At 40.0% G+C, this 23016-nt stretch overlaps 1 protein-coding gene across 2 annotated transcripts in view; it reads right to left on the bottom strand.

Moving 5' to 3' along the window:
• Nucleotides 1-23016, bottom strand: part of cacna2d2a (calcium channel, voltage-dependent, alpha 2/delta subunit 2a) — a 209966-nt gene that overhangs the window by 126217 nt on the left and 60733 nt on the right. For both annotated transcript variants that reach the window (XM_027147165.2, XM_027147166.2), the window contains exon 3: nt 13743-13859. In XM_027147165.2, coding sequence (XP_027002966.2) covers nt 13743-13859 — 117 coding nt within the window. The remainder of the gene's footprint in view (nt 1-13742; nt 13860-23016) is intronic.

Below are 23016 nucleotides of genomic sequence, written 5' to 3'. Positions count from 1 at the left end.
ACTTCAGGATCAGACGCTGTTAAACCGTCGTTAACCTTCCGCTGTTCCGTTCATTCTCTTTCCTTCAGCATTCTCAGAGTGTTGAAAGAAATGTACAATAATCCTGTATATCCTGATGTCGTTGGTACGAGAAGTCTGTTTGCTTATAAAGTGCTTCGAGTATCAACATCTGTATTTATTGCTACTGTCAAATTGGGCTGGTTTTGGAAAGTAGGTTCAGAAGAAGTGCTGGATCTGGAGACTATGCTCATTAACATTGATGTTAATCGTTTGATAGATAAAGCGAGATTTATAGTTGTACTATCTGCAAATACACTGAAAAATGGGGAAGCTATTTCTATTCTAATAAAATATTCTGTTTCTCAACAAAAAGTGATTTCATTGCTTATCCTAAATTTCATTTAAAGCTGTTTCTTTTAAAAGCAAGTGATAGTATTAACCTAAACCAGTACCTTTGTGGAATCTCACGAGGATGTTGGTACTGATGGGAACTAGAACTATCGTGATCAATTTAGGTGATAAAATCATACACCAGCACTGTGGGATGTGAGTCTCAGCTCAGTGTTTGGTTTAGTTCAGGGTTTTGATGATACGTGTTCATTCGTGCATATTCAAGCACAGGATCGCAGTGAAACTCTATCAGCACAGATAATGTGAAGGTGTGAAAGGGTATCTGTGGCAGAGAGGGCATGGTCGAGCACCAACTGTGAATGAGAGAAGGAGTTGCAGTGATTTCTTCTCTCCTCTAAAATGGTGGCATAGAAGCCTTTATTATTGCCACATATACATTACAGCAGAATTCATTTCTTCACATACCCCAAATGAGGAGGTTGGGGTCAGAGTGCAGCTATGATACAGCGCCCCTGGACCAGGGAGGGTTGAGGGCCTTGTTCAAGGGACCAGCAGAGGCAGCTTGGCTGTGCTGGGCCTTGAACTGCCCTCACTGCCCTCTATGGCACCTGATTGGTGAAACAGAAAAGATTTTAAATCCTGACAATGACACAGACATCTAAAAGAGCAAAACTGGTTGAATGGATGGATGGATGGATGGATGGCGTGACTGTCCTTCACCTGTCAATCAGAGTGAAACTAGTCAGTCATGGATATCTCTGAGCTCACGTACCGTATGTGGAAGAGGACAAACAGCATTTTCCTCCCAGTGTGTTATCCTGCTCTGTGACACAGTGGGCAGCAGGAGTTTGAAAAGATCAGCAGTTTAAAATTGACTCATGGGACAGGAGGCTAACGGCGGGGAGTGGACAGTGATCTTGTTTGCTGATGGTGTAAGAGTTGTGTATGCATTGTAATTTCTTTCTTTAGAAAAGTCAACAATGCTCAACACAGTGCTGCAAAGCTCTAATCCTAAACTTCTCCGTCTTTCTCCGGTATGTGTGAATGTAATTAGAGACGTAAAAAGAGACGTTTTGCATGCATTATGAACAGGACCTAATTAGATGGCGGATGCGTTGGTGCCTTCATAGCATAAAATTGAACGTAAACTGTCTGGCATCTTCGTTCGGGTGACGGTGACAATGGTAAGCGGATTGCAAAAAGATTTCAGATTTGCAGGAGTTTGTTTAAAAAAAAAATAGACAAAAAAATAAAAAATAAATAAAAAAGGAGAGAAAAATGACAAAGTGTGAGTGTTATCTGTAATCGGTAATGATTTTCAAAGCTGTAGCAGGATTTAATTGAGAAGGAATAACACCAGAGGCTGGTTTGTGAAAACAGACGTGAAAATGAGACTCGTGTAGTTTTCGGGGTTGTGTGTTGAGAAGTGTGCTGCCTTTGGCCGGAGGGTTCATCAGCATGTTTATCTGCCTGGTGCTTTTAATAGGAGGACGAGCATAATGTGCAGCTGGGTGTGTGCGGTGTATGTGATTAGGGTGTGTGTAGGAGGCAAGGCAAAGAGAGAGAAGTGAAACGGAGAGAGAGACTCTCACACTGGAGGTGGAAAGAGGTGTAATGGCTTTTGCTGCAGGTGGTAACAGATGGTTGCTAATGGATGTTCATAGATCTGAATGACGTGGGCTAAGAGTGTGTGCGTGTGCGTGTGTATGTGTGTGTGTGCATGAGAGAGAGAGAGAACAGAAAGGAATATAAGTAGGAACAGCATAGAAGCACTGAAAGAAACCCGGAAAGGAAAAAGTACAAAATAAAGCCACATACAGCAGCAAGTATTAATTAGAATTCAGACGTCTTCACTTTGGATCCATCCAATGAAACGAAGTTTAGGTGAACATTTCATATTTGTCTGCCCGAAGAGACAGCAAGCCTGACTGTTTACATTTTAACAGGCACAACGGCAGTGTTAATTATGTTGCTGGGGAAAGGAAAAAAAAAATCCCCAATGAAAAACTGTTCCGTAAACTTCTTCCCCATGGCAGAGCTGAAACTCACATGGAAGAAGTAATCCCAAGTGCACGTGCGAAGAAATCTGACATTTAAATAAATAAAGGATTTCAAACGTCTAATAACAAGAAAGTGAAGAAATAAAAATAAATAAATAAACACAATGGAGTGCATTTGCATTTTTTGTTTACACTTACATTAGACTTTAGAGATACTGTACTACCTATAACTAGTAACCATATACAGTAACATATACACTTGAAAACTCTCCCTGCTGTGAAGCGACGTGTCTGTGCTCGCTTTTTTGGATCCAGGACACGTCTTTCTGAGCGGTGATGCTCGGTGCCGTTGCGGCTTTTAGTGAGACTATGAGCAGCTACACCTCTGACATTACTGTACATCCTAGCCAGCAGCTTTGGGAGGACTTGTTTGTGTCAACGTCCACATAGAAGGGCCATAAATGTTCGGAGGTTAGAGCGTCCGTCCTGCAAGTCCGGGGTTGGGGGTTTGATTACTGCTTCTGCCTTTGGCCAATTAGCACAGCTCTCCCGTATCATACTGTATAACCACCATACGATGATAGGGTGTAACACCTCTCTGATCCCTGTATTTTTTAATCTAAAAAGGAAGATAAAAAGATATGCTTTGCTTCTGCCATGCGACATAACTGCGACCGACGAATAAAATGACCTGAAATACCCCTTGAACTTGAAAATTGTGGGTTTTTCTTTAATGTTGAAATGTGAACCAGTTAATCTGAACATCTATCCCACAAACAAAATCAAACAACACTGATATTTCAAGTCTTGAGTCTTCACTGTTTAATTCACCGAATTCATCCATACCCATCGTACTCCATTAATCCGTTACCAGTAACGTTTTATAATGTAAACCTCTGCAAGAAAATGGTTGGCTTTTGCTCAGCTGATTTCACAAATGAGACTGATTCTCTTTCTTCTGCCTGATTGTCAAACAGTCCTCGCAGAGACGTGTGCTATTTTAGTCCAAGGAGAGCGCGGCCTAATTCTCCTCCGCCCAGCCCAGCTCCTCTGGGAACTGCAAACGCTATAACTGCTTCAGCACAGGCCTGCAGGAAATTGAAAACTAAATTGCTTTCTTAGATTTGTCTGCTCCTTTTTTCTTAGGCACTGGAGCAGGGGGAGGCAAAAATGTGTTGCTTTTGTTAACCATACAAAAGTAACACATAAAAAGGACACGAAGGTCGGGTGGGTAAACTGTACTGAGCACAAAACAGGTGCTACGTGAGGATAAGTTAAAAAACTAGAGACATTTAAAAGCAGTTTCTGTGTCCGTGTCTCTGTCTGGGTGTGAGCTAGAGAGAGAGAGAGAGAGACAGAGTGATGATGATGATGATGATTATGATGATGATGAGCTTCTTGTGTCTACCTTTGTTTACATTAGCTCAGGTTTTTTTTGTGTGTCAGCAGCCGTAAAGAATCGTCTTTATCTACACCTCAATCCCTCTCCCTCTCCAGCCATCTGCTTTGTCGTGCTTCTACTGCATTACGTAAACACTATTCTACATCACCAGGCTTTGGCACACATCAACCCAATTAGCAGAGAAGAGATCATACAGCCTCTACAAAGCCATAGACAGCACTGCAATTTGCTGCAATGCCGCAGAACACAACTCCCGTTTGTGGGGTAAAATGAGTCTGAAAATTAAGCAGTACTTGACTGTTTATGACCCTATTAGCGTTGGGCGATCATAGACATTGTGATCGTTTCAATTATAATGCTTCGCGATGTTTATTTGTTTGGAAATGAACTTAGTTTTCCTCTCCCACAGAACTCACGACGTACTCCAGGTTCCCAGGGCTCGACCGGAGGTTAAGGGACAAGCAAAATTGGAGTCTAAAGCAGAACAATGATGTTGGACAAAACCTTGCAAATCCATTAAGGTGTCCATGTGGGGAAACATGCTAATCTAGTGTCTGCTTTGTAGCGCCGCTATTTGCTCTAAGTGCTCTTTATGTTGATGTGTTAGGGATTCTACAGATTGGAATGGGAACTGTGGGGGAAAGAGAAAAAAAAAAAACAGTCAGCAAAGACAGCTGTGATGTTATCTTTAGCCTCCAGCTATGTGTTTATCTTCACTTAAAGAGAAAAGTGCAAGAGTCACGTAATGACATAAAACAGTTCTCAAAGACATCTATGTCCACTGCTCCCCGTTAACTCTGGATACTGGTGTTAGTTGTATTTAGTTCAGTGCTTTTTTTTTTTTTTTTTTTTTTTTTCATTTTATTTGCCACAAAAGTTTCTGCTCCATGACCCCTTTGAATGTGTTCTACTTTCAGGTCTCACCAAATAAAACAGATGACTTACACCATGAAAACCTTTTCTGTTTTAGCAAAATCAAGATCCGGGTTTGTGCAGGGTTTTAAGGTAAAATACATTTGCTAAAAAGTGCAAAAGACGTGAAATACAATACACAGACTGTACAGTATTGGGTTCTTTATGAAACGCAGAAAATGTTAGGACCTGACAAACGTTCCACTTATGCTGCTTGATAAACGTGAACCAATCCGAGTGTTATTGTGTTTTACTAATTAAACAATGTCTTTTTGTGACAAGGTGTACATGTAATTCCCCAGTGTGTTGCATTTCACCGCTACACTGAAATGCAATCGCTGTCTGATCTCAGTCCTCAGATACATAGCTGTTAATGAATAAAAGTGACTGTAGGCATCATCTTCCCACCAGGGTTTACTGTCTAGAAAAGGCTTTATAAAAGCAGCGCGTACATTTCTAAAAAGAAGACTTAAACCGATACATCGAAAGCAATTAATCCTGCTATTTACAAGCTATCATTATTCCAGCTATCGGTTCGCAATTCATTTAAACATTAAAATTCATGCTGTGCCGTTGACACAAATTCTAAATGTCAACATTGCACTGTGTTTCTAGGTGGTGTCTTCTGTCTTCACTGTAACTTAAACATTGTAGCTTCATTTTCAATATTAAGGTATAAAGGTTAAATAATAATATATTTGCCGGTATGCTAAATGTCACTAAACACTAAAATCATTTACCGATTATTTACCGAGTTACACGGATTCTAGCTGCAGGTTACGCTTCAAACAATATGGACAAAGGCTTGTAGAGACGTGACCATTACTCACATACAGTATGTGCATTGTTGAATATCCCAATTCAGATGTAATCCTCCTTTGTTGTTCTATTAATCTCCACCATCCTTTCCACTAGATATTGGATCATGGCTGTGGGGATTTGTGCTCCTTCAGCCACAAGAACATTACTGAGGTTAGGTACTGATGTGAGATGAGGAGACCCGGAGTGCTCCAGGGTTAAACGTCATCCTAAAGGTATTCGTTCGGTGGAGTTGAGGTCAGGGCTCTGTGCAGGACACTCGTTCTTTTGCTCTTCATGGAGCTCGCTTTAGTCTCACTTCCAGTAAAGGGAAATCCTAATGCTACAGCATGCAGAGACATTCTAGACAATTGTGTGCTCCCAACTTTGTGGTAACAGTTTGGGAAAGAACCACATATGGGTGCGATGGTCAGCTGTCCACAAACTATTGAACGTATAGTGTATATAACCTCATTTAAAGACTAGATATTGGACTAGGTATCTGGGCAGCTCTGGGCAGCTAATACGCAAAATGCATTAGGCCCGGATTATAGCCAAAGACTAGCTAGAGATATATTTGTCTTATATTTCTGCCAAATTGTTAATGTTCCTAGAAAGCAGTAGATCAGGCTGTCTATAAAGTTTTTAAAGCTTTTTCAAGCCTGTATGTGTATGTGAGCCAGTGGAGACACAGTAAATCTAAAAAAAACAAAAAACAAATAACACACATGAACAATAATGTCTATATCTGTCAGACTAGGTAAGTGCATTACTCTTTATATTATTTTTCCAGCAGGTACATAATGTTAGCCTCAGTCTGACACATCCACCTGCCGCATGTGGGTGACTGCATCATCCAGTGTGTGTGAGTTGAAATTAAGAAAGAAAAAGATTAAGTAAGAGAAAAATTAATGCTTCAATTCAATTATTAAAAATAATTGAAATTAAACAGTTATAAAATGCAATTTTTCATGAATTAAGACTCTTTAAGGACTTGTGGACATGTAGGTTAGTATAATAATACAGCCACCAATAAAGACACACACGCATGCATACACCCACACCCACACACACACACACACATACACACACACACAAACACCCACACACACACACACACACACACACACAAACACCCCATTCCCTCCCTTTTTTTTAAATAGTCTGTAACTTTGTGGTTCCCCAGTTCCCAAGCGATTCCTCCCCTGCCTCACTGCCCTGGTTTAATTGGACAAGTCCCCTGATCCGCCGAACAGCTATATTTAGCCAGACACACTTACCTGCCCTGAAAATAAACACACAATTAATCACAGTTTCAGCTTCCTCTCACTAACAAGAGGTGAAGTTCTCCTCAGCTGGACACTGCCTGTTTCAAACCATTTCACCATGCTCTGTGTGTGTGTGTGTGTGTGTGTGTGTGTGTCTTTTACTGCGTGTGCTAATGTATTTGTATACGTGTATACAGTATGATAATCTTATCGTTTTCTTCGAGTGCTGATGGTGTGTCACCCCCATTACATGGCACATCAACAGCTTAGAAATGACAACAGTAGACAGCAGTCTGTATGTCAACCTGGTTTTCATGGTGACAGACAGCGAGAAAGCAAGCAAAAGAGAGAGACAGCTTAAAAACAGGAGAACGAAACAGGGTTTATTCAGTTTGTCATATACACTTTTTCTGGACTCACAACCAGTAGTAATTATTATTGCAGCTAATTCGATATTCCTATCCTTCACACGTCCACATTGTATTTACTTGGAAAATCCCATTTGTCTACATTTCTATATTCCGCATTACAATTTAATAATTGTTACAGATAGGCCTGAAGGAAGAAGAAGTTATTCAATTCCAGCTGTGGTTCATTTCAGATTTGTTCCCATTGAACATTAAGCGGAATTCGGACAAGCAATTTATTTGGCTTGAAATGAATCCTATTACACTGTCTTAGTCTTCATAGCTTCGAAGTTTTTGCAACCACACCATTCCATGTCCTGAGAGCCAAACAACGAGGCTGCACTCACAAAACGAATGCTTCAGTTCACGAAGACACTAAATGCATTTGTGTACTTCCCATTTTGTAGCAACACTTTAGATCCACAAACTCTTTCCAATGAATGTTTTGTATATTCATTGGGATATTATTCAACCTATACCGATGCATGCTAACGCATTCAAATCCCAGTTGAAGTTATTAGTTGAGAAAGTTTACATGATCATCCAACAAGCTAATAGAAAACAGCCTGAGTGAGTGTTAAATCATTTGAGATAAACCCGAGGAAGATGAAGGAGATACTTATCACAGTTGTCAGTTTGTATCTCCAGCTAGCACAAAAAAAATCTATAACGTCTGCCTTATATTTCATCTAAAATCGATGTCTGCCTGTAAACAAACCAGCTACCTAGGCCTAGGTCTTCTCACTCGTACAAACACATCCGCTCGGTGAAAACATCTAATGGCCATGTCAGCATTAAGGTAATATTACCCTGAAACACAGCAGATTCAAAACCTTAGTATTTAGTATCAACACACAGAGAGCTTGGGTACTGCGATCACTTTAAAAATTTGTTTAATGCGATCAAGGCATTAGAGCCTTCTTTTTTTACCTCACAGACTCAAGCAGTCACCTCATAATGGCAGTACAACAGCGCATCATAAACTAATCTTCTGAAGTCGTGTATGGTTTAATGTGGATCAGTGCAACCAGGCAGTTTGTAAAAAAAAAAGATGTCATGTGTAACAAATGTTTAGGACAACGTTGCTCTTCATTCTGTCAGAGACATGGTAGCGACAAGACGTCTCCTAAAAGGAAAAAAAAAGAAAAGAGCACAGAGAAAGCAAGCACTGGGTAAACATACACAACAGAGAGAGAGAGATACTCATCTACAGTAACAAACTGGGAACTCTATGCAATGGCACACTGTATGAGGACATGACGGGAAAGTGAGTGCAAAAAAAAAAAAGGGCAGGTTCACATTAAAAAGCAACACAGCAACATGTGACCTTGCTTTTCATACATGTGTCACTTGGAGCCACGATTCCAGCAGCAAGTGACGAGATGACCACGTGGCATCGTGACATTTGAACTGATATAAATTAGTGAACGTAACTTAAGCGACTTGAGCGTCTGCCAAGGTGTTAATGTGAACTTGATCGTCATTCAGCCAGGCAACAGGGTGTGTATAGCAGAATGAAAGTCCAAAGCTCCGGTGTGTAAGTTGTAAACATACAACAATCAACAGCCACAACAAATAGATTGCACACCAGCCAGAACAGTAATCGATGCTAATGCTTATACACCTAGCATACATGTCACCTTGAACACTGAACCTCTTGTACAAAGCCTTTTAAAAAATTGTTAGCATTTTCGTTAACCAGATACTTCCGATATTATTTGAATTTGTACTTATTCCTCGAACCGGTTTCTCGGCTCTGCATTTATATTTAAATTGCATGCCAATAAGCTGGCGAATGTCATAGACTACTCGGGTTGTATTAGCTTCTAAACAGCCTCTATTTTAATTGATGTGCTGTTTTTTCCTGGTGCACATTTGCCTTGTGTAAAGGACTCGATATTACACAGTTTATGTGCCTTTATTAAACAGCGCAGGGAACAGCTCACCCCATCTCTCCTCATCACCTGCTGTCATTGCTACCCACTCAGTGCTCTTTTATTCTCTCTCCCTCATTCCACCATCTCTCTCTCTCTCTCTCTCTCTCTCTCTCTCTCTCTCTCTCTCTCTCTCTCTCTCTTTATTTCCCTCCTGCTGCTCATTTTGAAATCATTGAATTTCAGAACTTCATTTCCTCACATTTTCCATTTGCCTGAAGCGCCGTTCTCAGACGACGATGTTCTCGTTCTCTCTATCTCGCGCTGTCCTTCTCTCTCTCTCATGACATTGCCGGGTCATGGTTTCGTCTCGCCGGTAGCACAACACTGACCTCGATGCACCTGACTCGTCACGAGCCGTCTGAAACGCTTCACTCTAGACACCTGAGCTAGTCTTAAAAGAAACTATGAAAGAAATATTAATGTGTCTTGTTTGAAAGTCAGATCTTAGTGATTCAACATCTGGTTTGCAAAATTTAAAGATTACGTTTGGGTCAAAGGCGAAAGCTGTATCGTCATCAGACGGTAGATTAGCAGGAACATAAATTGTGTCAAACCATGTGACAACCTTTCTAAAATGACATCATGGAATTTCTGTCCTGCTTTCACTTAATGTGAAAACCAGACACTTTTATAGTAAGATCATATTGTAAACAAACAAACAAACAAACAAACAAACAAATAAATAAATATTACAATGTATTGTTCACAGATTGATTGCATTTGTACAGTCAAGTCCAAAAATGTGATAAAATCAATGAAAATGATATAAAAATTTTTTTTTTTTGCACAGTTAAATATTTACATGAATTTTAAAACTTAGTATTAGGTAAGACCCCTTTTTAATGATGGTGTGTACTTGCTAATCAGCCTACACCACATGTCTTTGTACTGGAGGAGGAAACAGGAGAACCCTGAGCACAAAGAGAACATGAAATATACACACACACAAACACACACAAACACACACACACACACACACACACATACACACACACGTCAGAGATGGGAATCGATCCCACAGCCCTGTAGGTATGAAACAATCGTGCTAAGCACCAAGTCACCATCAACTTTCTTTAGATACTCTCATAGATTTCGTCTCATATTTGTGAGAGTGCACTAAACCTGTGGACGCTGCTGGTTCTAGATTATTATCCATGAGGAGGAGTTTTGTGGATAACTATGTTTTAAGATCACAAAACATTCCGATTGATGATTAGCAGCTAAAAATATTCGCTGGTTAGGGTGCAAGCCGTCGAAGCAGTGCAAATGTACTGTCTGCTTTGTGCATTGTGTGGGAGGTTTTTTTTTATAAGGTTAACATCACATTTTGATTAGAATGGAAATTAAAAATGTCAAAAAGTAAAAAACAATGGTGTATATCTGGTTTAAGTCATCATGTAACAATAAGAGGACAATGAATTGAAGGCTGAGATTCAGAGAGGGATGTTCATTTGTGCAGCTGAGTTCCTCTAACCAGCGCTGATTGCATATAAAACCTGCATTTAGTATCTGCATTTATCCGTTCTGTATAATTTGTCTGCTTTACTTTAACTCTTGCTCGCCTGAGCTACTCAGGCCACTGCGGTGTTGGAGTCAGATATAGTAGATTTTCTTTCCTTAGATAATCGTTATTAGCTTCATTTTATTCCACGATGGTCACTTATCACACTGAGCCTGAGTGTGGGTTTGGAGAAACTGTAGCCATAAAAAGCTGAAGCTGGTGAGCAACAGGTTTCGCAACGTTGAAGGTGCAAACTCTCAACTTTCAGAGGCGCTTGCACTCTTTCAAAATTCCCACAGCTTTTCCACAGTAGTGATTTTGTGAGACTGATGGCGTGACGAATTGATTTCCTCTTCTAGGAGCTTTAGGCTTAAGCAGAGTTAAATAAGACGCAAATCAACGCAAACTCACAATGTTCGCAACAACCTTCTCATATTTTGCAGTATATAGAAACGTATTCATTATGATTTTCGACAGATTTGGGCCACAATGTGTTGTGTCACATCGTAACAATATGCATTCAGCCAAATCCCTCTTTGATTCTCGTGTGTCACAAGAAAATAATTACATACTGTATATATTGTGTATATATTTCTGACTTTGTCGGGAGGGTGAGAGAGCGGTTTGGATTCGTTTTTGACTCGATTCTGATGGGATTCAACTTGTAGTCTGGCACTTCTATCACTTCCAATGATATTTAAGTCTATGCGTCCTTTTAGGGTTCGAGAACATAAGCATATATCGGTAACTTGGCAACATTGTGAAGTTTGACGTCTTTAAAACCTTTCTCAGACACTGAAGCTTTGCCTTATGACTCATGAAATAACTGCCTTCTGTTTTAGACACATGAAATTTCTAGTTCTTTGCAAAATATAACTCAGGCAAGTCTAGTTAGATAGTTGGTGTGTTGTTGCATTGTGCACGGCAACGTTAAACTGGGATGAAATTTGCCAGGTTGTCGCCATCTGTTCAGTCACGACCTCTGACCCACAAGCTGTTTTTTTTTTTGCCACAGGGTCACTGAACACGGGTGACTTTTGACTTTTTTGCCACCTCCTAGTACAACCTTCTAATATCAAGTTGAACAGCGATTAGCTAAGCACAGATTTGTGCGCTGAATGCGAGGAGTGTGTGTAAAAGAAGGACAAACTGCACATGCGTGTCAAAACGTCTTAAAAAACAGCTACAAATAATATTTTGCGCATTTAGAGCAACAACAACAGAAATCTGGTCCAATGAGCTCACTGTGCACTCATGGTTAAATGGCACTTTTGTAGCAACAAACTACTTGGAAGTGTTACAAGAAAAAGCTCTTCCTGAGAGCATCTCGCACAATACAGTGCCATTAGAACCACACTCGGCAATTTGTGTTGCAGTCATTGTGCTCGTACGTACTATCAGCATGTTTGGTGAAAAAAGTGGACTGAAAGCACCTGAAATACACACTCTATAATAAGGTGAGGGACACCATGGACTGGATGCCACACACATTCGATAAGCCTATCATCCTACAACGTATGTTTTTGGACTCTGGAGGAAACTGGAGTGCCCTGAGGAAACCCCTGAAGCACGGAGAGAAAAAGCTAATTAAATGAGCTCAGACAGGGCAGAGATATGAATCGAGCCCAAAAGGTGCCTTGAGGTGCGAGACAAACGTGCTAATCAATAGGCCACCGCCAAGTCTGTAAAATTCCAAATTTCTGGATTCTTGATCCAACACCTACAGTACATGTACTTTTGGATTTATTTATTTTTTTTTACAAGGTAATTCACCGTAAAAACGACAACAACAAAAAAGAAACCCATCAAGTCAGCACCAGCTTTCATCATCAGATGCTTACTCCCTATCCTGTGTCATAAACAATCCCTATGGACACTGCTGGGTTGCTGTTTTGAAAGTGGCATTTACCAGCAGGTGACCAGAGTCCTTTGTGTAACCGGAGGTGTATACCTTTGTATACCTATGATGTTTGGGAAACGGCACTCTAGATGTAGTCTCCTCGCAGGAAGATGCGATTTCTGCAGGTACTGTAGGAATCAATTTGTGACAGTAAATTATCCTACGGTATTGGCGTGTGTAAAACAGGAGCATTAGATTCATACCTTAGTAAGGGTATGTGGCTAGAGATTTCACTTTGCGATCTCAAAGCCAAAGTCTTATTGTAAGCATTACTTATATATAGGGGATGTCTTGCTGTGAAATAAAAATGTCATGGCAGGCAGTGATGACCTACTGAGACGCCTCTGCTTACATTTGAGAAGAAATGTCCAGACCTCAGATTAAAGGTTGGAGAACGGATTATTTTCCTCAGCACAGATCGGCACAATGTTTCACAATGACACTTTCGTATATATGTGTGTGTCTCGTCATCCCGTTTCAGCCGCAGATCGTCTCGCTCGGTATTTGAGACGTTGATCTGATACATGCTTCGTTGATAGCTGATGAAATCTGTGGTATCTAACATTATGTTGTCACCAGCTGCAGAAACGGATTCGGTAACCTAACGTCACTTTTGAGGGAGTGAGGCGGTGGCTATGGAGATATCCTGCAGATTTTAAAAGAGAGCAGTCTGGAGCGAGGCGATCTCATTACCTGCTTAGTTAAGCAGGCTAATACAACACCGTGGGCATCGATAATATGCTTTTAGAAATCCAATTTTCTCTTATTAGAAAAGACACAGGATCAATCACCAGATTTTGAATGTAATGGCTAAGATTCTGACCTTACTGTTAATCTCTGACTGAACGCAGCGTTTACGTGGTTGTGAGATTACCGAGAGGTTTATGTGGCTATGACTGTAATATATTATATTATTATTTCTCTACACAAAACATTTTATTTTAGATACATATTTTTCCCATATCTGTTTTTTTTTTCAAAATCCACTCCACAGAAAGAGATTTTACTATCTAGAACCCTGAGCTTCTAGCCATGCAGGGATGTGAGGATTAGAGTAGGGAAAATAGAATATATTGCGCCGTTGTCTGAAATCTATTCACAGGTCAACTCAGGCGGAAAAGGACGATTTACTCGGAGATGGACGCTCTCCTGATAAAACAACATACGCAGCAAAAAAGCAGTGGAAACAAAAATGCTCTCCAATACAGATGAGGAATACGGTTCTGTATGCTGCAGCGTGGAACAGTCCAGCTGTCAGCCTCTCACCTCGAGCGCTTTGCGTTTGCTGTTGAGCAGCTTGGCGATGTCTTTGGCCACTCTGTCCACCAGGTCCTTGGGCGAGTTCCTCTTCACATCAAACTGACTTCTCTTCTCGTTGTAAATCTGCAAAAGAAAAGGGTGCAAAAAAAAAAAAGGACATCCGACGTCAGTCAAACGTAACTTCAACATGTTATTAACAAAAACATGAACACATTTTAGGAACTCTATACACTTCCTCATTAGACTAAATCGTCTGTTATCTAATCAGCAGCACAATGTGGACAATTGTGCGGATGCAGATTAAAAGCTGCAGTTAATGTTCACATCACACGTTGGAATGAGGGTACTGTGACATGAATGTTGATGCCAGACCGGCTGATTTGAGTATTTCTACAAATGCTAATGCTCTTAGAGATATTCACACACAACAAGAGCACAGAAATTGGAAGGTTAAATATTAGACAAAGACCTGGCCATTTTTTCCTACTCTTCAATTGTCCAATTTCAGTGAGTCTGTACCCACTGTAGCGTCAGGGTCCTGTTCTTGGCTGACAGGAGTGGATTCTGATGTGGACTTCTGCTGTCTTGGCTCATTCACTTCAAGCTTCATTGTGTTGTGTGTTCTGAGATGCTTTTCTGATCACCACTGTTGTATAGAGCGATTTTTTTTTTATATCGCTCCTGTTGGCTTGAACAAACCTAGCCATTTTCCTCTGACCTCTCTTATCGACATGCCATTTCCTCCCACACAACTATTTGCCATTTCCTCCCACAGAACTGTCATTCACCTAATGTTCTTTTCTTTTCTTTTTTTTTATGCGCCACTCCAAAGACTGCTGGCTGAAAATCTCAGAAGATCAGCAGTTAATAATTAAATAAACCTGTCTGCCGTCAACAATCGTGCTTACAAAATCACTAAGATCACATATCTCTCCATATTCTGAAGGTCGATGTGAACGTTAGCTGAAGTTGCTGGGCCGTATCTGCAGGATTGTCTGCATCGCACTGCTGCCACATGATTGGCTGATTAAATAACTGCATGAATAAATAAGAAGGTGGACAGGTGTTGCCTAATAAAGTGCTCAGTAGGTGGATATTGACCTTTTAAAGATCCAGAGCACATCAGTGGACTTATAAATAAATGAATAATTGGATTTGCTATATTTATATTTATACATGAAATATTTAGTAGCATTTATAATAGAATTCTTAGCATGGGCCTCATATGAAAAAAAAAAATAAAGATCTACATTTGCAAAAAATGAAGGCTTTGGTAAGGGAGGATAGATTTAGGGCTCATGCATTTGGCATGTCAGTGATGTTATTTGATTAAAGGTCTGCTTTCTCATGTCTGACTCAGCAACACTCTGTTAGTCTGTATAGTCCACAACCGCCTGCTGACCCCAATGGACTCCCTCTTATCCCTACTACTCCAGGGACTCCATTACCCACAAATCCATCTCTGTAAAGTCTTCAGTCGGCAAAAAAGCACCGACGGCGATTTCGTTGCACGAGTAAAAAAAGAAAAGAAAAAAAAGGAGCTGTAAAAAAAAAGGAGATTTCCAATTTGTCTCTGAATTAGTAATATTACTAAAAAGTAATATTATTTCATAATACACGACTTTGTATAAATAAGAGAAACAATATTCTCTGATGTGTGTGCTCGAGCTTATTGGGGTAAAAAGTAAGTTGGTATTAAAGTAGACAAAACGTTTGATGATATGGTGCAGTGATATTTGGGACATGGCCAGTAAAAACACTATATTATATTATAAAATAGAATATTCTGGGGCATTATATTCATACTTTACTAACGTTTGCAGCTACAAGTGCCGATATATATATATTTATTTGTATATATTTGTATTTGCTGTGATTGTTTTCTAGTCGAATCTAACAACTTGGCATGAGAAGAAATGCCAGAGGTCAGGCTTACATGTCCATAGCTCAGATTACAGGTTACAGTACAGATTATTCTTCTGATGAAACAAACATTGCTAGAAATCTGCAGTAGGAGTTCCTACTACAGGTTGCCATAGTAACAATGCTCATCAGTGGGTGGTGCAACGTTCTGAATGGAGAGCATTTGTATATAATATTCAGCAGTGTATACACGCAAGATATTATAGGAGATGAAGGAGAAACAGAATGTTTGTGTTTTGCGAAGGCTCAAGCCATAGCTAGTCGCTCTATATTTCTATAAGGTTAAACTTTCCTCAACTTTCTAGCGGCTCTGAAAACGCCTACACCGAGTCGCTGAAGGTTATTTATGACCATGTCACCAGAAGTCGTTGAAAATGAACGATTTCTGGTTGCTTTGTCGCTGCGAGTCGCTGCGTGTGTGAACGCAGTATAATTCATTACTAGGTTCAGTAGGTGTGTTACAGCAGCAAAATCACCGAACTGTACTAAACTCCAGACATCTAGGACCACAGTTTGACACTCTTCATAGTTAACCTTATAAATAACTTTTACAACAAGTATCAGAGCCAGAAATGACGCTGGTATTGATGTATCCCTAATAGTAGCTCATACAGTATTTGAATGGTTTGAAGAAATATTGCAAGGCACTAAATGACCATTATTTTCTTCTGCTAAACTGCAACAGACCAAAGTGAAGCTGATCATTGCTATTGTTTATACTAATATACGCAACTTTATGATGAGTCATTCTAGAAATAAGGGCCTTTATGATGAGTCATTCTAGAAATAAGGGCCTTTATGATGAGTCATTCTAGGAGTAAGGGCCTTGCTGTACTGTATGTGTTAAGCCTCATTTCAAATTTCTTTCAGAAGCACAGTATGCTGGACTCAGAGATGTACTACTACTAAATAGTGAATCACAAGAATATACTGTAGTAAAAATGTACGTTAGCAGGCGTGAACTGAACTAGCAAGAGACTAGCCTTTGTTTTGTATTATGTTTCATACACACGCTTGCTATAAAAAAACCCCTAAGAGCTGTGCATGGGTTTTCAAACATGAGCGCATGACAACGTTATGTTAATACAGTTATTGTCGTGCAGGTTGTGAATGTATCAGCTGGAGCAGTTGTGCTGGTGTTCAAAATTTCTCAAGTAGAACTAGGCCTCATCATCAGGTCCACTTATAGCGGGCATCACCAAATGGCGGACCGCGGTCCGGATCCGGACCGAGTGACGGGTCTGCCCGGACCCGTTAAAATTCTAATATTATCATATTAAGCATCTCCTTTTTAATTAATAAAAAGATAAATCTTTCGTTCATGCGCAGTTTATCTAGTTATTACGTCAGGAGCGTCATCAAAAGCCAAGCCAAAAACAGATTGTTTCTGTTCCATACTCCAGAGCAGAAGGTGGCAGTAATGCACCTAATTACGCTAGCAGGACAATTAAGATTCAAACTGCTGGTAGGACAGTTACATGTCCATGTCTCTCACTAGGATACAGAAGATGGAAAGGGAGTAAGGAGAGGTGGAAAGGAGAGAGGAAAAAGGGAGCTGCTCAAAGCTCTGCACTTTTCTTTTATTCAGTAAATTCTGCCCTGTTCTATTTTACCTGAAATGTTCTTTTGTCTAAGGTTCCTGTGTTATTAATGTAGTTAATGTTTAAAAAGGGGGCAGCTCAAAAGTCTTTTGTTTCATTTTTTTCTTAAAGATTAAAAGCACTTTTATTTTAATTCAATGATTCTTACATTACTTGAAAAATATAGGCCCTAAGTTCAGGCTGCTCAAAGCTGTGTTTGCACTTTTTACTTGAAATTCAGTGTCTCTTGTCTGTTACTTGACATGTAGTAAAGACAACTACAGTATTGCGATGTAAGTGCCATACAAGTTCAGACTTTGAAAACACTTGAAATTTAACAATAAATTATACAGCGTTATTGATTTTATTAACATGAGGGTACACTATTTTAAGTGATAATATAAGATTTGGACCTTTGAATTTTAATTGAATACCCCTGACTTAGAATAATATATATATACAGGTATATATATGAGGTTAAAATGTACATATAATAAATGTACAGTAGAATTTATCCTGGTGGTCTCTAAACTCTTAACCCTGCTCTCATCCATAGGTCATGGAGTTTATAAATGTTTCAAATCATATACTTTTACTTTATAGCCATTAAATCTCAAACCAACTAAACACCCATTGAAGATTTTGTTCCTACATGATAGACAGTGCTTCCAAACAACGTCATACTCAGTGGAATATCAATGACCAGGTCACTATATTAAAACATGTTATGCTGTTACTTTCTTTAATTTGTTATATGCCTTGATATATTATATATATTTATTCACATGTTCAAATGATTAACATATTTAAGGGTATAATATTCACATTATTTTTTTAAAGATACCAGTACATCATCCGGGGTTGCTGTTTATATATGTATATATATATATATATATATATATATATATATATATATATATATATATATATATATATATATATATATATATATACACACATATATTTGAAATAATCCAGTTATTTATTAGTAAATTACAGACGTTCGGCTTATCAGACTGAACGAGTGGGAGGAAGTGAGTGGTTTTGAGTAACAGGAGGTAAAGGGTCTGCTGTCTGTGCTGGGCCAGCAGATCTGTGGTCCAGTACCAACACATGATGCAAACACACACACACACACACACACACACACACACACACACACACACACACACACACACACACACACACACACACACATTTCACTGATCCAAAGTGAATGAAAGAGAGCCAATCCAAGACAATATGCTCTCATTGGCAGTTACACACTGCACATGATTAAGTATATGCTCAAAGATATACACACAAATGTACACATTTCTCCTCATCCTCACACACACACGCAGAATATGAGCATTGACAAAGAAGCAGGGAGATCAAAGAAAAAGAAAAGGCCGACAGAGAGACCGACAGAGAAAGGAATTGCCAGAGGATGTTTCACGGTGCAGCATCAGTGTGAAAAAGTGCTGCCCGAAGACAGGTCCCGCTTTTACTGTCGCAGTGATCCAATCAAAAATTCTAGAAGGAAAGAAACACCGCTAGCCTCCAAACCCCGGAGACAAACAGAGCGTCTTGTTTACCGAGTCTTAAACCATCAGTCAGCATTCATCTACTGTTGCTGTGATAATCACGGCCCGCATGTTCCGCTGTCATTTTGCCACGCTGATGGCTATTTGCCATGCATTACTAAGCAATTCATTACCGGACAGATCGTTCCAGGCAGCCACCTCATGTGTCATTTGACCTTGTGCTTTTTGTTTTGTCTGCTTCGCCTCCATCAGAGGGACTTTGTTTATTTGTTTGTTTTCTGCTGGTACGGTGTCTGAGGCAGAAGCACCTCAGTTTATCAGGCCATGAAAGCAGCCTGGTGACAGAGACAGATGCAGCGTCATTAAGGAATATTAGTGGACTCCGCCAAGCAGACAGCGCATCCAACCAGCCTGCGGAACAGTTCAATAAAACTGAGAGAGAGCGAGAGAGAGAAAAAAAAGAGAGAGAAAGAGAGAGAGAGAGAGAGAGAGAGAGAGAGAGAGAGAGAGAGAGAGAGAGAGAGAGAATGCTAAAAGAGCTACGCTCCACATTTGTGAAGAACACAATGTCAGAAAAGAAATAGCAAGTGAGCGCAAAGGTTCAATAAATGTGTGACACGATAGAAAGGACGGAGCGAGTTTTGTGACAAGGAGAATATTTATAACACTTGGCCACTAAATGCTAAGGACAAATTGGCTAAAAAATGTTGACGTCCATCTATCAATCAGGAGGAAAAGCACTGATCGGAAAATGGCTTGCACCGAATACCTTCTGCAATTGAAGAACAAGGGTCCTGAAATCATGAATCAACCATTTTGTGTGCTGGCACTAGCAACCAACGTTAGGCTCCAGAAAACATGAAAAGAGCTATCTGTGTATCCGGAACATCCACAGCATCGTACCTGCAGGGAGAGATCAGTCTCACAGCTCACTTCCTTTCTATAATGCCAACAGTATTCAGCTGTTTGATTTCTAAAAGCAGTTAACTTCCCCTGAAAAATCATCTCCATGTAGACTATTTACAACCCACTGTATATTCATTACTAGTATATTAATTATAGTATATAGTATAGGCATATTGTATAGTAGAACTATTACTAGAGGGCAATAGCGGTTAGCACTAGCCTCACATCACATACGAGGGTGGGGTTCAATTCCTGCCCCAGTCTAAAGACAGGCGATGTAAGCTGATTGGTATCTCTAAATTGTGCCTAGTGTGTGAATGGGTGTGTGAGTGTGTGTGTGTGTGTGATTGTGCCCTGCCTTTTCCCCCAAGTCTCCTGGGATAGTGTCCAGTTTCCCTGTGACCTTGTGTACAGCAAATGGATGGATGGATGGATGGATGGATGGATGGATGGATGGATAGATACATGAACTATAGTACTCATAATCATTACACTACTATAGTATTGTACAAGACAATCTGCATCAAAAGAAGGACCCAATCATATCATAATAAGTTCTGAAATGTCCTGCTAAATTCCCACAAACTTTATTCCAAAAATATACAGTAGTCCAAGACCAATAACAGTCCAATTCATCTAATTTCTCTGTTTTTCATTCCACTTTAAAGGCAACATCTGAAACATTTTTTCTTTTACTCGGGAAGTCGTGTCCGGGAAAGTCGTGGCCTAATGGTTAGAGAGTCTTACTCCTAACCCTAAGATTGTGGGTTCGAGTCTTGGGCCGGCTATGACTGAAGTGCCCTTGAGCAAGGCACCGAACCCCCTCCAACTGCTCTCCGGGTGTCGCAGCATGAATGGCTGCCCACTGCTAAGGGTGTGTGTTCACGGTGTGTGTGTGTGTGTTCACTGCTGTGTGTGTGCACTTTGGATGGGTTAAATGCAGAAAGTGCATTCTTAGCTCTATGTCACATCACGTCACTACTGTCCTTGTTTGTTTTTAGTTTAGCAAAGTAAATGAGCAATGTTAAGCCTATTCTACTGGTGCTGTTCCAAATAAACCTAAATCAGATAAATTGATCAACAGCTGAACACCACATGCCACACACAAGCTAAACACATGGGTCATATGTGAAAGAGAAATGAAGGTTATATTCTTTATTCACCACCACCACCCCCCCTCTCTCCCTCTCTCTCTATCTCTCTCTCCTCTATGTTACTTTGTCTCTCTCTTCCTCCTCAGAGTATCTGTCTTAAAGACAGAGATAAATGCGAGTCGTTTTATCAGTTCGCTGATGGTGCGTTTTTGGTATTTGTGTCCTTCCATTTCTAAGTTTTTCAAAAAAGGAAAAGAAATGCTTTTTCTCCTTTTCCTCTCACCTCCTATGCCTTTCGTTTTTACTACACGTCTGGACAGAGTGTGTTTAGAAGGGCAACTTTTTTCCAAAAATATCTTAATCGCACGGCTGATAAATGTCTACATTTGCTGGTCTATAAATCATGTGCTATGTTTAATGCTTTTACAGAAAAGGTTTCTTACCAATCTTAAAGGTAGGGTCTCCGATTTTTGAGAAATGCTTCAGAAAACTGAGACGGGCCGATAATAAACAAAAATCAAAACAAAAATCAAAACAAACGGGTAGCCAATGAGCAGAAAGGGGCGGGGCTTGACAATATGCGGTGGAGAGAGTGTTCAGTGCGCATGTGTGACATTAGCAGAAAGCGATTTTAAGATTGACATGGAGGATAAAAACAAAGAAAGAAAGCGAAGAAAGGCTTACGATAAGGCCAGAAGTAGGACCGTGTTCATATAGGATCAGCTTTCCAGCGCTGGAGAGAACTGAAGGAGCGGGAAGTTGGCCACATATTCACAGATTGGAGTTTCCCGAGTCAATAACTCCTGAGCTAAATGCTGTTACTACACAAATAACACCTCTTTTCTATCGTAGTAATGTAGAGAGGCAGCTACAACTGCGTTTTGTGTAGTAACAGCGTTTAGCTCAGAAGTTATTGACTTGGGAAACTCAACTTTCCCGATCGTTTGCATTTAAAAAAAAACAAAAAACACACAACCTTTTGACACTTTTTCATTGTAACTTTGAACAAATGTTTTAAATTTATGGTATCTTAAGTATGTAACCTAGTGAGCCAGTATTATTGTATTCAATGCTAGAGATTTAAGCACTTATGTATGTCGCTCTGGATAAGGGTGCTTTTTTCCTTCTCAATAGGTGAGTAACGTTGGTTTTGCTTTGTTACACAGAACTAAATATGTTACACAGAACTAATATATGCCTGTGTCCTTTACATGATTATGCTTGTGTGTCATTTTTGCTTTTTTTTTTTTGTTTATCTGCAATCGTATTGTTCTTCCCTTCAGCTATGATAAAGACACATTTCTTTCCATTAGTTGCCTGGGTTACGTATGTATGTGTGGGCGGAGCTATCAATACAGGGGTGGGACCCATTTGGGTTAGGGGTGTGTTTGTTTTGGTGATTTCAAATGTCGACATTGGCTTTCAAAAATCGGAGACCCTGCCTTTAAATGAGGTAAAATTATCAAGGTAAGCTGGCTACAAGCGACACATATAATATATGTCAATGTTGGAGTCTAAGACAAGTAAGTAGCAAAAGCTGCACTACCATGTTTCAATTGCTTTAATGTTTCTGAGTAAGAGTAGAGAACTAATTAGGCAGGAAAAGGAGGATAGATGAAATCAGCACACACACACACACACACACACACACACACACACACACACACACAAACACACACACACACACACACCCCTCAGGCTCTGTATGATTGAGTCTGACACTTAACTCTCATAGCTCCACCCTAGAAGATGCCCTACTGTGCTGATTGACCCATTAGCAGAATAAGGCAGTGTGTGTGTGTGTGTGTGTGTGTGTGTGTGTGTGTGTGTGTGTGTGTGTGTGTGTGTGTGTGTGTGTGTGTGTGTTTCTTCTCATCATGTTAATCAGTGCTCTATTTCCTTTTCAGCTGATAAAGGTTGTCATCTGTCTGTCGGCATGGACGGAACGCTTGAGTAACTGCTCATCAGCTCTGTTCTACTACCTACACCTTTACACAGCATAAATGTGTGTGTGTGTGTCTGCGTGTGTGCGTGCGTACGTGTGTGTAAAATCACACACATTTACACTTTGGAACTCTAAGAGTTTATTATTAAAAACCAATACTGTTAAACACATTGTAGCTACTGTAAATCAACTAATCAACTCATTAGTTTCCTCTCCTGGAAATAATGTCATACTTTCTGAAGCTTCTCAAACCAACAGCAGGACTGTTATCTGCTCCTTTGTGCAAGGAAAGGCTTGAGCAGCACT

This window comes from Tachysurus fulvidraco, chromosome 5, assembly GCF_022655615.1.
Source record: "Tachysurus fulvidraco isolate hzauxx_2018 chromosome 5, HZAU_PFXX_2.0, whole genome shotgun sequence".
NCBI classification, from domain to species: domain Eukaryota; kingdom Metazoa; phylum Chordata; class Actinopteri; order Siluriformes; family Bagridae; genus Tachysurus; species Tachysurus fulvidraco.
The sequence above is the reverse complement of the archived record's forward strand: the minus strand, read 5'-3'. Positions and strand labels throughout refer to the sequence as shown.